Source organism: Rana temporaria, chromosome 13 (genome assembly GCF_905171775.1).
Source record: "Rana temporaria chromosome 13, aRanTem1.1, whole genome shotgun sequence".
Lineage (NCBI taxonomy): Eukaryota > Metazoa > Chordata > Amphibia > Anura > Ranidae > Rana > Rana temporaria.
Window position 1 is genome coordinate 49,316,944 of NC_053501.1, and position 12,466 is coordinate 49,329,409.

Below are 12,466 nucleotides of genomic sequence, written 5' to 3' on the forward strand. Positions count from 1 at the left end.
AAATGTATGACACTTAGATAAAACTATACAAAAAAATCTTAAATTGTAAGGGAAAACTTAAGCTGGAGGGACATTTTCCATTTAACATGAATGGAATGTAATATTAATGCTATGTTTGTATGCGTTTACATTATGTTCTCTTTGATGAAAAGATTTGAATCAAAATTTGTATGTGCATGTATTTAGGTGAAAATATTTTACTGAATAATCCTACATTAACATGTAATACCATTACCAGACATGACTGGAAAGACAATAAATGTGCAAAGTGCAGTATAATTCATAGCAACCAATTTAAAATAATCATTCACAGAAATGGCTTCAGGAAACTGATATCTGATGGTTTTCTATGTACTTCTGTGCTTTGCACATCTCTATTACTTATTGTATTGATTTACTGAGTAATTCTATATACAGCAAATCATTTTGTATTTAGCCAAAATAATTGTGATATGTGTGGATAGCAGTAATATAGTATTGTGGGCTTCACAAATATTTATTTCTTGTTTTGTCTTTTTGCTTACTGCACCTTATTAATTATATAAATCTCAAAGTACTATTCTCACATATTAAAAGCTGTAAAATGGAATGTTGAAATAAATTTGAATGTTTTAGTGGTTTCTGAAGGAAATTGCATCACCTTGTTTTACAATAGATGAGAACATACCCATTCTATGGAACACTTGGTGGTAATTGTAGCAGACATGAGTTATGCAAATTAGTTCCTATGGGTCCCTTGGGTGGAATATAAAAGGAGTAACAATTTCACTTTAACCTGATAAGGCTTAAAGATAACCTTGACAACCACCTTTCTTTCTTTTTTTTTAAACGCTCTCATACAATTTGGGTCATATTACACAGTTACATTTGCAATTCTTAGCTGACAAGTCTCATTTAATGGCCAGTTAGTTCACTCCAAAAACATCTCTTTATTGATCCATGAGACTGATATATTGTTGTGTTTTTGTATGGCATTGTATAGAATTTATAAAAAAATACTAGAATGCTGGTTGAAGTTTAAGTTGTACTTTTATGTCTAAAATACTGTATATTATATGAATATAATAAAACAGCGATACTGTATCAGTACAGTTACCCTACCCACCATCCCCTTTGTAAATTATTACAAAGTTGTCAGCTTTGTGCACACCTTAGAATAAAAAAGTATATTACCAAATCTTTATACTGAGCATTCAAACATATTAATTAGAATACATCAATTATTTTCTATCTTAAAGGCACCAAACGTTTTATTTTAAAAGAGATCCCTCCTCTCTTTTGCTAAGTTGCCCAACTTTAAAACCTTTCCAAACATAAAATGCTGTTTTACAGAGTGGTGCTTAAAATGGTTACACCAAAAGGTGTGGCTTTACAAGTGGCATATATAGTAGCATGTTTTAGTTCCTGTTTTGCACGTAACAAAATGGTATTTGCTTTTGCAGTCTATGATGTGAAATGTGTTTAAAGTGACAGTAAACTCTGGTTTAAAAAAAAGAACATTTGATTAAAGTATATACTCCTAACTCAACAAAAGTACCATACAATGCTCTTAGTCTCCTCCAAATCTCCATTTTTTTATCTGACTTCCTGTTAGAGGGACCATGTTCGTTCTCCATGGTCCCACTGTATGTAGGAACATAACTAGGGACCGTGGACTATGGAATTTGTAGTGTGCATAGAGCTGTGCATGTGACCACAACTTAACTGCTCATTACAAATGGACGTGGAAGAGAAAATGAGAGGTTCAGGAGATTAAGGAAGATGTTACAAGGAGGCAAAAACAAACACAGTAAGAAACGTTTTCATAAAAAATAAATTACAGGGCTGGTAATTAGTAGATGTGTACTTTGGGAGAGAAATTATGTCTTTTAGTGTTGCTTTAATACTGCTTTTTCTTTAAGTTAAAAGGAACTTGCCACACAGCTTAATAACTGTGATAAGCGTTTGATGTAAGCTGACATTCTATAACCCCAAACTACATTCAACTACATTCAAGTGTAACAGTAAGCAGGACCCGCGGACAAAGACCGCAAACGGAGAAGCCGCAACGCACTTGCGATCGAATGCATAGACTCACGAACATGAGGTGAGCTGGGAAGAGTCAGCCTAGTGACGTGTAGAATAGCGCACTGGAACCCGCAAAGAGCATGGATGAGTGGGCTGTTTAAATACCCTCCGGACTCCTCCCATATATTCAGGCCACTATACTTGCCTCCTTTTTTAATATATATATATACTAGCTCTCTGACCAAAGCAGTATGGAAGCAACAGGAGAAACTAGGACTCTGAGGACTAATAATTTCATGCCCCTTATGAAGATTTCTTGGATTATCAGTTACTTAATTTCTGTCAATTTAGTAATGAATCCTGATACATGAATGTGCCCTCTGCACATATTTTGTATATTTCTTAGTCTGTGTGAAAGTTATACAAACAAACTATGATATACTGTACATATTTGAAAATTGATCCATTGATCTATGTAATTTCTTGAGGCCCTAAAATGCAAGGACAATACAAATACCCCCAAAATGACCCCTTTTTGGAAAGTCAAAAATATTTAGTAATGCCACGTACACATGATCGGTTCATCCGATGAAAACGATGGATTTTTTCATCAGATATCCGATGAAGCTGACTTTCATCAGTCTTGCCTACACACCATCAGTTAAAAATCCGATTGTGTCCAACGCGGTGACGTAAAACACAACGATGTGCAGAGAAAAATGAAGTTCAATGTTTCCGAGCATGCGTCGACTTGATTCTGAGTATGCTTGGATTTATGACCGATGGATTTCCCTATCTTTTTATTAACCATCAGAAAATTGTAAAACAGGTTCTATTTTTTTTCCCCCGATGGGGAAAAAAATTATGGGGCCCACACACGATCGGTTCGTCCTATGAAAACGGACCGTTTTCATCAGACAAACCGATCGTGTGTACAGGGCATTAGAGGCATGGCAAGTTTTTTGAAGCTCTAATTTTTTGTCCAAATTTTTTGGAAAAATAAGAAATTAAACATTGTTCTTATTACATACTGTCATCAGAGCAGTACAGTATCATCATATGACTAGTGGGATGGTGATCAGGGATATTGACTGGTGACTGTATGTAAAAAAATATATATATTTTTTTTTAATTTTGTTTTTCTTTTGTTTCTATTTTGTTTTTACATACTGTAACCAAAGCAGTACAGTGTTACCATAGTGAACTACTCTGGAGAGGTGATAATGATATTTTTTTCACACCACGATTGCTTATAATAGTATGTACTATTGAATTTTACTACTATTTTTTGTGAATGAAATGCATTCATTCAGTGTTGTGATTGTGATTAGCTGTTAATTAGCTGTCTGTACCATGTGAACACTGTGACTATTCACAGAGATCATCATAATAATAATAATAATAATAATATCAAGCAATCTGCACAGTTTTACATTTAAAAAGTCAAAACAGCGCATGACAAAATGTGAGCCTAACTAGGATTATGAAGACCTGGGGCACTCACGTAGAAATCAATGAACAGTGGCCAGCGCAAGAGGCCCTCTCGGCTGTCTAACACGCAGGCATGGAAAATTGATGGGCAGACTTACGCAGTCATCAGCATCTGGATCCATAAGAATAGGCTCTCCACCCGGAGATGTTCCAAGCTCTTTGCTGCAGACATCTCGAGCAGCTCTGATCCTCTGTTCACATCTATGCAGTTGACGTGAGTATTTGTAGGGATGTCCATTCTGTCCCTTACACCGATTACTTACCCCTATTATTTAGCTACAATATTATACCATATGGTTATATCTCTATATAGATCACCATTGCATTCGCCCCTGAATAGTTGGTATACCCCAACGAAACACGTTGGCCTACATAGATGCATGATGTCCATACAGATGATTTTGTATCTCTTTTACATTGTTCCACTCAAGACTTTTAAATACCATCTAGCCCTTCCAGTAGACTATGTTGTGCAGGACTTGTCTTCATCCCATGATATGCCAAAGTACCATGATATCAATGTGTATATGTGGATTTTAGCATGCCTTACGTTTATGTGATTTTGTGTATGTACTTTTTGTCACTGAGTATGCTGGATATGATTATACATACAAAAAAACTTTTTGTCAGATTTTAGGTAAAAAACTCATACAAGCAATACTGTGCTTTATATTCTATGTGCTTACTCTATATAGTGAATGGCCTCATTCAAAGTCCCCCTGACCAAATTCTCTTTCTTTCTGTCCAAATTTGGGATGGAGGCCAATTACTGATGGTTCCACGGACCGCATCATTTTTTTTTTGCTGCAGATGGGGGGATGCTAGACATGTGCAATTCATTTCAGTCCAAATGTAAATTTGCATGAACCTTTAGTTATTAACCTTTGAAACCTTTAGTTGAAGTTTTCCGAAACTATTTGAATTCGGATAGGTCGAAAAACGATCGACCGATTCAAATTTTGTGTGAAGAATAGCTGGTTGTTAAAGAGTGTGCAGCCGCCGTGTCCTTAACAACCGATCACTCATCAACTGTCAGCAGGCATCCTCGCTGAGAACTGAAATGTAAACAAAAAAATGCCGGCAATAGAAAATTAAAAAAAAAAATACATTGTTGGGTCCCCCCAAATCACCAAAAAAGTGTCAAAAGTGCATAAAGACACTACACAGGTTTTTGACATATTCTTTATTAAAAAATCAAAAACAATGTCTCCCGATGTAGATCCATTGTCAATCACGTCGCCCGCCACAGCCTGAGAGCTGATAACACTAATCAGGAGCCAGTCAGCTGCTGGTTTTCCAGCATGACTGAATGTGTGAGTCCCCCACGCTACCCCAATGGATCAATGAGTGAATACTAAATGTGAAAAGAAAAAGTGACAATCAATCAAACTAAAACTGGCTGCAAAATCTAAAGTGTTCACAATAACATTAAAAGTGCAATAGGATAAAATTTGCTATTTAAACTTTTATTTGGTGTGATTTGTGCACCATTATTGCACATTATTTCACTGCTGTGCATGCTCGTCCGACAGAAGCCAGCCAAACAGCTGTTTTCTGTTGGATGGGCTGAGATACACACAGGCCGAATGTCGGCCTGTTTTTATTGAACCGGCCGATGTCTCCCGACATTTGACCCGTGTGTACTAGGCATTAGGGATCATTCACTTGGACATGCTATGGTACGGAGAGCATATAGGTACTTTTGATAAGGGACCGGGTACAGCATCTGCTACTTGGACCGTGAGATACCAAGGAAACCAGTGTGTGGTGGATACATTTTGCGCTGTACTGCTGATTTGACCCTTTGCTGAGGTGAGAGTTCTGGGAGACCAGACCGGTGTCTTTGGTGGAGTTTCTCATTTCTCTTTGGGACTGGTGGACATCTATTTCCTTAGCAGTGTTGACTGTCATTTTACTGCCTTTTCACATATAGACTGTATTTGTGGTTGTGTATGTTAGATTTTTTGGTCACTTATACCACTTTTCACCACCTTTCCACATTTTTTCACATTTATTATTATTATGTGTCCACTTATTTTTTGCGCAATGACCTAATTTATTTTATATATATATATATATATATATATATATGTATATATATATAGATAGATAGATAGATAGATAGATAGATAGATAGATAGATAGATAGATAGATAGATAGATAGATAGATAGATCTATCTATATAGATATAGATCTATATCTATATAGATATATATAGTAAAAAAAAGCAATCCCCTTTGGGTTGGGTTGATCTATGTACATTGCAAGGATTTAACAAACTTTGTAGCAGAGCCTACCTTTCACGTTCTTAAGAAAAATCCACTGTGTTCTTGGAATACTGAATCCTGAATGGGAGTGGCTGTGTTCAATATAATCAGCTGATGCATTTGCAGTGTTTTAATGAGAAAAGATGCAGTGTTTACATCCCTTTAGAAGTGATGAACCCTTAGGTAGTGTCTCACCAAAAATATCAATCCTGTTGCAGAAGATGCCTAAAATTTTACTTGTAGTGTCGACGTCTGGGAAAATCAATGAGCCAACCACACAAGCAGAAACCCAATTGTGTACAGAACACCTCCAGGTTGCCATATTGCATTGAATTTTAGAAAACATTAGGGTGGCTGCAGATCGGAAAGGAATTTTTTAACAACATTCAATTAGAATATGGCCTGTGTATCAATTGTTAATGCTATATATATTTTTAATTTTAAATAACTGTGTGGTAGTCCTAACCCAGGCATGTCCAATTGCGGCTCGTGTTCCGGTTTAATGTGACCCCCCTGGTAATTTGGATATATATCCTTTGTGGCCCCCAGAACCACAAAAGATATATACTGTATTTATCAGCACTGCCTGGGAGGGGACGGGACATGTGCTGTCAGATTACATGCAGGAGAATCTCCTGTTTACTCAGTGGTGTCTGTAATAGGAAGTCCAGTCTCCTGGGCTGCCATTGGACGACTGTTCTGTCTGTCATAGGAGGCGAGACTTTGTATTAAAGAGGCTGCTGTGTAAACAGGAGATTCTCCTGTATGTAATCTGTTGGCGCTCGTCCCGCCCCCTCCCTGTCCCCTCCGAGGCTGCAGGTGGGCATCGATCAGGCTGCACTGATGGCAATGGTGAGGCTGCATTCCTGGCAATGGTAAGGCTGCATTCATGGCAATTGTAAGGCTGCATTCATGGCAATGGTGAGGCTTGCATTCATGGCAATGGTGAGGCTGCATTCATGGCAATGGTAAGGCTGCATTCATGGCAATGGTAAGGCTGCATTCATGGCAATGGTAAGGCTGCATTCATAGCAATGGTAAGGCAACATTCATGGCAATGGTAAGGCTGCATTCATGGCATTGGTAAGGCTGCATTCATGGCAATGGTGAGGCTGCATTCATGGCAGTGGTGAGTCTGCAGATGGGCACTGATTAGGCTGCCTTGATTTTGCTTCACAGCTCTTAAAAAAAAAAATCCTGAAACTTCCCTCTTAAAGTGAAGGTGCGTGTTACACGCCGATAAATACAATATATCCAAACAACATGCCCAAGCTCATCCTTAGTCCTGAGCAGAGCACATGGATTCATTGGGGCCACAAAAGATTTCTATATATCACGCCCAAGCTCATCTCTTCACCAGAGAATTCTTGTTTGGCAGTGTATTAGTGCTCGGATGAACACACTTGTTGGTTCAAAGAATTTCAGGCAAAATGGTCTACCCTCTTTGAAAAAAGTTTGGACACCCCTGCCCTAACCACAGGCTAATAAAGGGGAATCTTCATCCCAGAAATGCACTCCTGTTGACTGACTGACAGTACTTGCAGGGTCGAGGCCTAGTGAAGAATTTATGATACACTTCCAGTTCCCAATATCCATGCGGCTCCAGCGCTGTCCTTTTGACAGTGACTTGCTTCCCCTGCCTGTAGCTAGGTGTCATAGGCTGGAAGGCACTCTGTTCTCTGTTGCATATGTGTTTGGCTGCATTGATCTAGGGCTTTTTATTTTTGTGCGTGTATTGATTTTTTTTTAATAATAAGGGTCTATTGCAGAGTTCTTTTACACTGTTCTTTTTGCTATTATCTTACATTAATAAAAGCTGATCAAGTTTAACTGTGTATAAAGCATTGAAAATTATGTTTCTTATTTTCTTTAGCTATCTATCTATGCAAGAGGACGATGCAGAACAAAGCAAGACTGGAGCTAGCAGATTATGAAGCCGTAGGTATACCAAGATTACAGCCTGCAGGAAAAGAAGGGTGAAAAGATAGGCTGAATAAAAATTGTGTTTTTGTTTGTTTGTAGCAACAGTTCTTGCTGCACATTACATTGTGTGTATTTAACCTTTTAAACAAAGATTTTTCCACATCGCCACATCTTAAAAATCGTGCGGTTGCTGAGCAGCATGGTCAGACAGCTCACCCCTCTCTCCCCATTAGGGTTGCCACTTTTTCTTCAAGCCAAACCCGGACACTTTAGTGGCGCACAGTATATTATTTTTGTTTTAGTATACATAAATGGATTGTAACAGACCTGGGACACCTTTGGACGCTCCATACAGGATAATAATGCACCTCACCCTCCTGTCAAGCCCTGTCCCAAGCCACATTCCTGTCTCAATAATGTGTCCAGGTGGACTGAAACCCGCAAACATGATTTAAAACCCAGACTGTCCGGGTGAATCCCGAACAGGTGGCAACCCTACTCCCCACTGCTGTCTGACCATAATGAAGGCTGATTGATAGTGCTTACCTCTGGCAGCAGCCTATTCTGCAGATGAACACAGCCATTCAGTACAATAGGAGGAGAGGGAGTCAGCTGTATTCATAAGGCCCCTTTCACACGGGGCGGATCAGTAATGATCCGCCTCCGTATGCTCCGCTTGCTCATCGGGGATCGCTCCGTTGAGCGGCAGATGACAGGGCAGTCCCCGCACACTGTGCAGGGACCGTCCTGTCTTTTCTCTGCTCTCCCTTATGGGGGAATCGGATGAACACGGACCGTATGTCTGTGTTCATCCGATCCGCTCTGTAGACGGAAGAAAAAATAGGATTTTCTTCCATCTGCAAAATCGGATCTTTGCGGAGGCGGACGATTACGGGTGTCAGCGGATATTTATCCGCTGACACCCGCAATATCATTGGGACCAATGTATGTCCCTTTTTCATCCGCAAATGGATGAATGAAAAAGCGGATATACGGTCCACACATGTGAAAGGGGCCTAACACAAGGCACTAGAAAAAGTTCAGTTTGTGCTGCACCTGTGTAATCTTTCTACCAATGCAGTGTATGTTTACTAGCAGCCGGCAGATATAACACAACCTCCAGCCAGTGCACAATGTTTCCTGGACCAGTTGCTAACCTAATACAGGCAAACAAATTGCACAGGTGAGCCTGTTTAGGGTGATAACGGAGGGATGGGGACCCATCCCCTGCCATAGATACAACAGCAATCCAACAGAGTTTTTCTAATGCTGTTGCTCTTTCGGCTCTCCCTGAAAACGTAATAAGAGCTATCATTTGTCTCCCCAAAGATACTGAACAGTCACTTGATATGAGAGAGTGGTGACTAGTACTGTGCTGTAGCTCCAACCTTAGGAACATTGAATTGGACTTTAGCCTGGGGTGGAGCTAGAGCTAGCCCAGGCAAAAAGAAATATGTGCTTGGGCTACTGATCAAAATGGGAACAAGTTCTATGTGAATCGGGGTCCTCAAGAAGGATTTTTAGGTTGTGGTGATACTTAATCCTTACTTTTATAAACATGCAGAAATGTTGCATTGAGATGATTTGATTAAATTGTGACAGCAGAGGAAAGGCCATGCTAAATGTAGGTTGACCAGAGCAATGCTGGAGTTAGATAGACAAATATTATAAGGTGGTGTGATAAAGTACAATATTTGCATATTCTCAGAATTTATATCTCTCTGAAGGTGGCCACAGAATTATGAGGATTATTGCCCAGTGTAACTGATTACAGTGGGTCTGGAAATGACTTTACGTATGAACATTTTCTGTGAAACTGATCTGTTGGGGAACCCTGCATCTAGTATTTCAGTAAATCCATAATTCTCAGCATTGTGTATAAACTAGGGCTGGGGAAATTAAAGATTAATTCCTCGATTAATCTTAAATTTTTTTGATCGATCAAAATTCTTTTGATCGATCAAAATTCTTGACGTCACCGGACAGCTTGGACAGTGAGACTTACCCTGCTGGATGCGAGCAAACTGCACCCATTGGATTGAGGTACCTCTGCATCTGTGGAGCAGGAGGATGCATCAGGCTCCATCAAGGGAAGGGGGCAAAAATAACCATAGTTTTCCTGTCCTAAGCAGATTTGTGCAGACAATTCTTTGTGTATCGACAGAATCTGTTCCGTGCGAAAGACTGTTCAGTTCTTCAGGGTATATTGTCAATAAAATACGATCATATCTGCTTCTAGAAAATTCTAAAAGTGGTGAAGAATGTGCCAAATTCATGTACCTGTCTAGAATTTATCTCATGCTGTGCCACTTTTTGCAAAATCTGTCTGACAGTTTTTCTCTCTGTACACCAAAAGAGATTTGGTCTTTTTTAGCTCCACTTTTACATTTGGTGCATTCAATGCAACAAAATGTAAAAGTGGCGCATTTTAGAACTACCTGAATTTGGTGCACAAGATGCTGTCAGAACCAATAGTGTCCCAAACACTTAATTTGGCACATTACATTAGGGTTCTCCAAACTGCGGACCGAGAGCCAGATGTGGCCCTATGCTTACCTTTATCTGGCCCTTGGGGCAGTATTCCTCCCAATGATTGGGCACAATTACACCAATGATAGGGCACTACTCCTTCCATTTACACCAATAATGGGGCATTATTCCTCCCACTGACACCATTCATGTTGTATTATTCCTCTCACTGACACCAATAATAGGGCACTATTCCTCCCAATGATGGGGCACTATTACTCCAAATCGACACCAATGATAGGGCACTACTCCTTCCACTGACACCAATAATGTGGCATTATTCCTCCCACTGACACCATTCATGTTGTATTATTCCTCTCACGGACACCAATGATGGGGCACTATTCCTCCCAATGATCGGGCATTCTTACTCCAATCGACACCAATGATAGGGCACTACTCCTTCCACTAACACCATTGATGTTGCATTATTACTCTCACTGACACGAATGATGGGGCACTATTCCTCCCAATGATGGGACACTGTTACTCCAATAGACATCAGTGATAGGGCACTATTCCTCCCACTGACACCATTGATGTTGCATTATTCCTGTCACTGACACCAATAATGGTGCACTACTCCCTCCACTGATACCAATGATTGGGCACTTTCCTCGACACCATCTATGACCCTGCCTGACACCAATGCAATTTTTTTACAGATTGTCAGATTTCTATTGTAGTGAGAATTTGATTCAATAGTAAATATAGGTTTCAGGCACTTTATTTTAAAACCAATTGAATTATTTTCATGAATGCATAAACATAAAAAGTGTTTTTTTTTTTTTACATAAAGTGCACCTGGAAATTATTCACAGCGCTTCACTTTTCCACATTTTGTTATGTTACAACCTTATTCCAAAATTAATTCAATTCATTATTTTCCTCAAAATTCTACAAACAATACCCCATAATGACAACATGAAATCTTTGCATATTTATTACAAAAAAAAATCACAGCCTTTGCCATGACACTGGAAATTGAGGGTGCATCCTGTTTCCACTGATCATCCTTGAGATGTTTTTACAACTTGATTAGAGTCCACCTGTAGTAAATTCAGTTGATTGGACATCATTTGGAAAGGTACACACCTGTCTATATAAGGCCTCACACTTTATCATTGCATGTCAGCGCACAAACAAAGACACAAAGTCCAAGGAATTGTCTGTAGATCTCCGGGACAGGATTGTATCAAGGCACAGATCAGGGGAAGGGTACAGAAAAAATTCTGCAGTATTGAAGATCCCAATGAGCACAATGGCCTCCATCATCCATAAATGGAAGAAGTTTGGAACCACCAGGAGGGCCGCCCAGCCAAACTTAGCGAATGGGGGAGAAGAGCCTTATGCTGCGTACAGACGATCGGACATTCCGACAACAAAACCGTGGATTTTATTGGCTTAAACTTGTCTTGCATACACACGATCACACAAATGTTGTCGAAAATTCCGATAGACAAGAACGCAGTCACGTACAACACGTCCAAGGGCACTATTAAAGGCAAGTTCAATACCAGTCGTGTTAGTAGAAGTTTGGTGAAAGAAGATTTTCAGCCTTAAGCTTTTCCATCCGTTACCACGTGATGAATGTGATATCTCCATTATGAGTGCTTCCATCTCGTACTTGATTCAAAGCGTGTGTGGAATTTTGTGCGTCGGAATTGTCTACACACGATTGGAATTTACCAGAATGGATTTTGTTGTCGGAAAATTTGAGAACCAGCTCTCAAATTATTGTTGTCGGAATTTCCAACCAAAAGCTCCTATTGAACATTTATTGTCGGAAATTCAGAGCATTAGTCAGGAAGGTGACCAAGAACACGATGGTCACTCTGACAGAGCTCCAGAATTTCTCTGTGGAGAGAGGAGAACCTTCCAGAAGAATAACCATCTCTGAAGCACTCCACCAATCAGGCCTGTATGGTAGAGTGGCCAGCCAGAAGCCACTCCTCAGTAAAAGGCATGTGAAAGCCCTCCTGGAGTTTGCCATAAGAAGAATTCTGACTTTCCTACAATTAGGAGTACAGTAGGAGTAATTAGTACAATCAAGGGTCAGATCTCGGCCTTATCAGTATTTTTCCAAAGGACGCTTGCTTCACATTCTCTGGTCTTATACAAGGAGTATTGCGTATAAATCCGCTAGTTAGGTCACCCTTGTGCCCATAGGATTTAAACATAGTGTTATCCGCTTTACAAGACAGCCTTTTGAGCCGATGCGCCATATTCCCCTGATCCTTTTGACAAA

General features: G+C 39.7%; 1 protein-coding gene across 2 annotated transcripts in view; it reads left to right on the forward strand.

Annotated features, from left to right (window-relative positions):
• The window catches only part of RGS6 (regulator of G protein signaling 6), a 427,599-nt gene that overhangs the window by 343,355 nt on the left and 71,778 nt on the right, over positions 1-12,466 (forward strand). For both annotated transcript variants that reach the window (XM_040332702.1, XM_040332703.1), the window contains exon 7: positions 7,640-7,704. In XM_040332702.1, the coding sequence (XP_040188636.1) occupies positions 7,640-7,704 (65 nt within the window). The remainder of the gene's footprint in view (positions 1-7,639; positions 7,705-12,466) is intronic.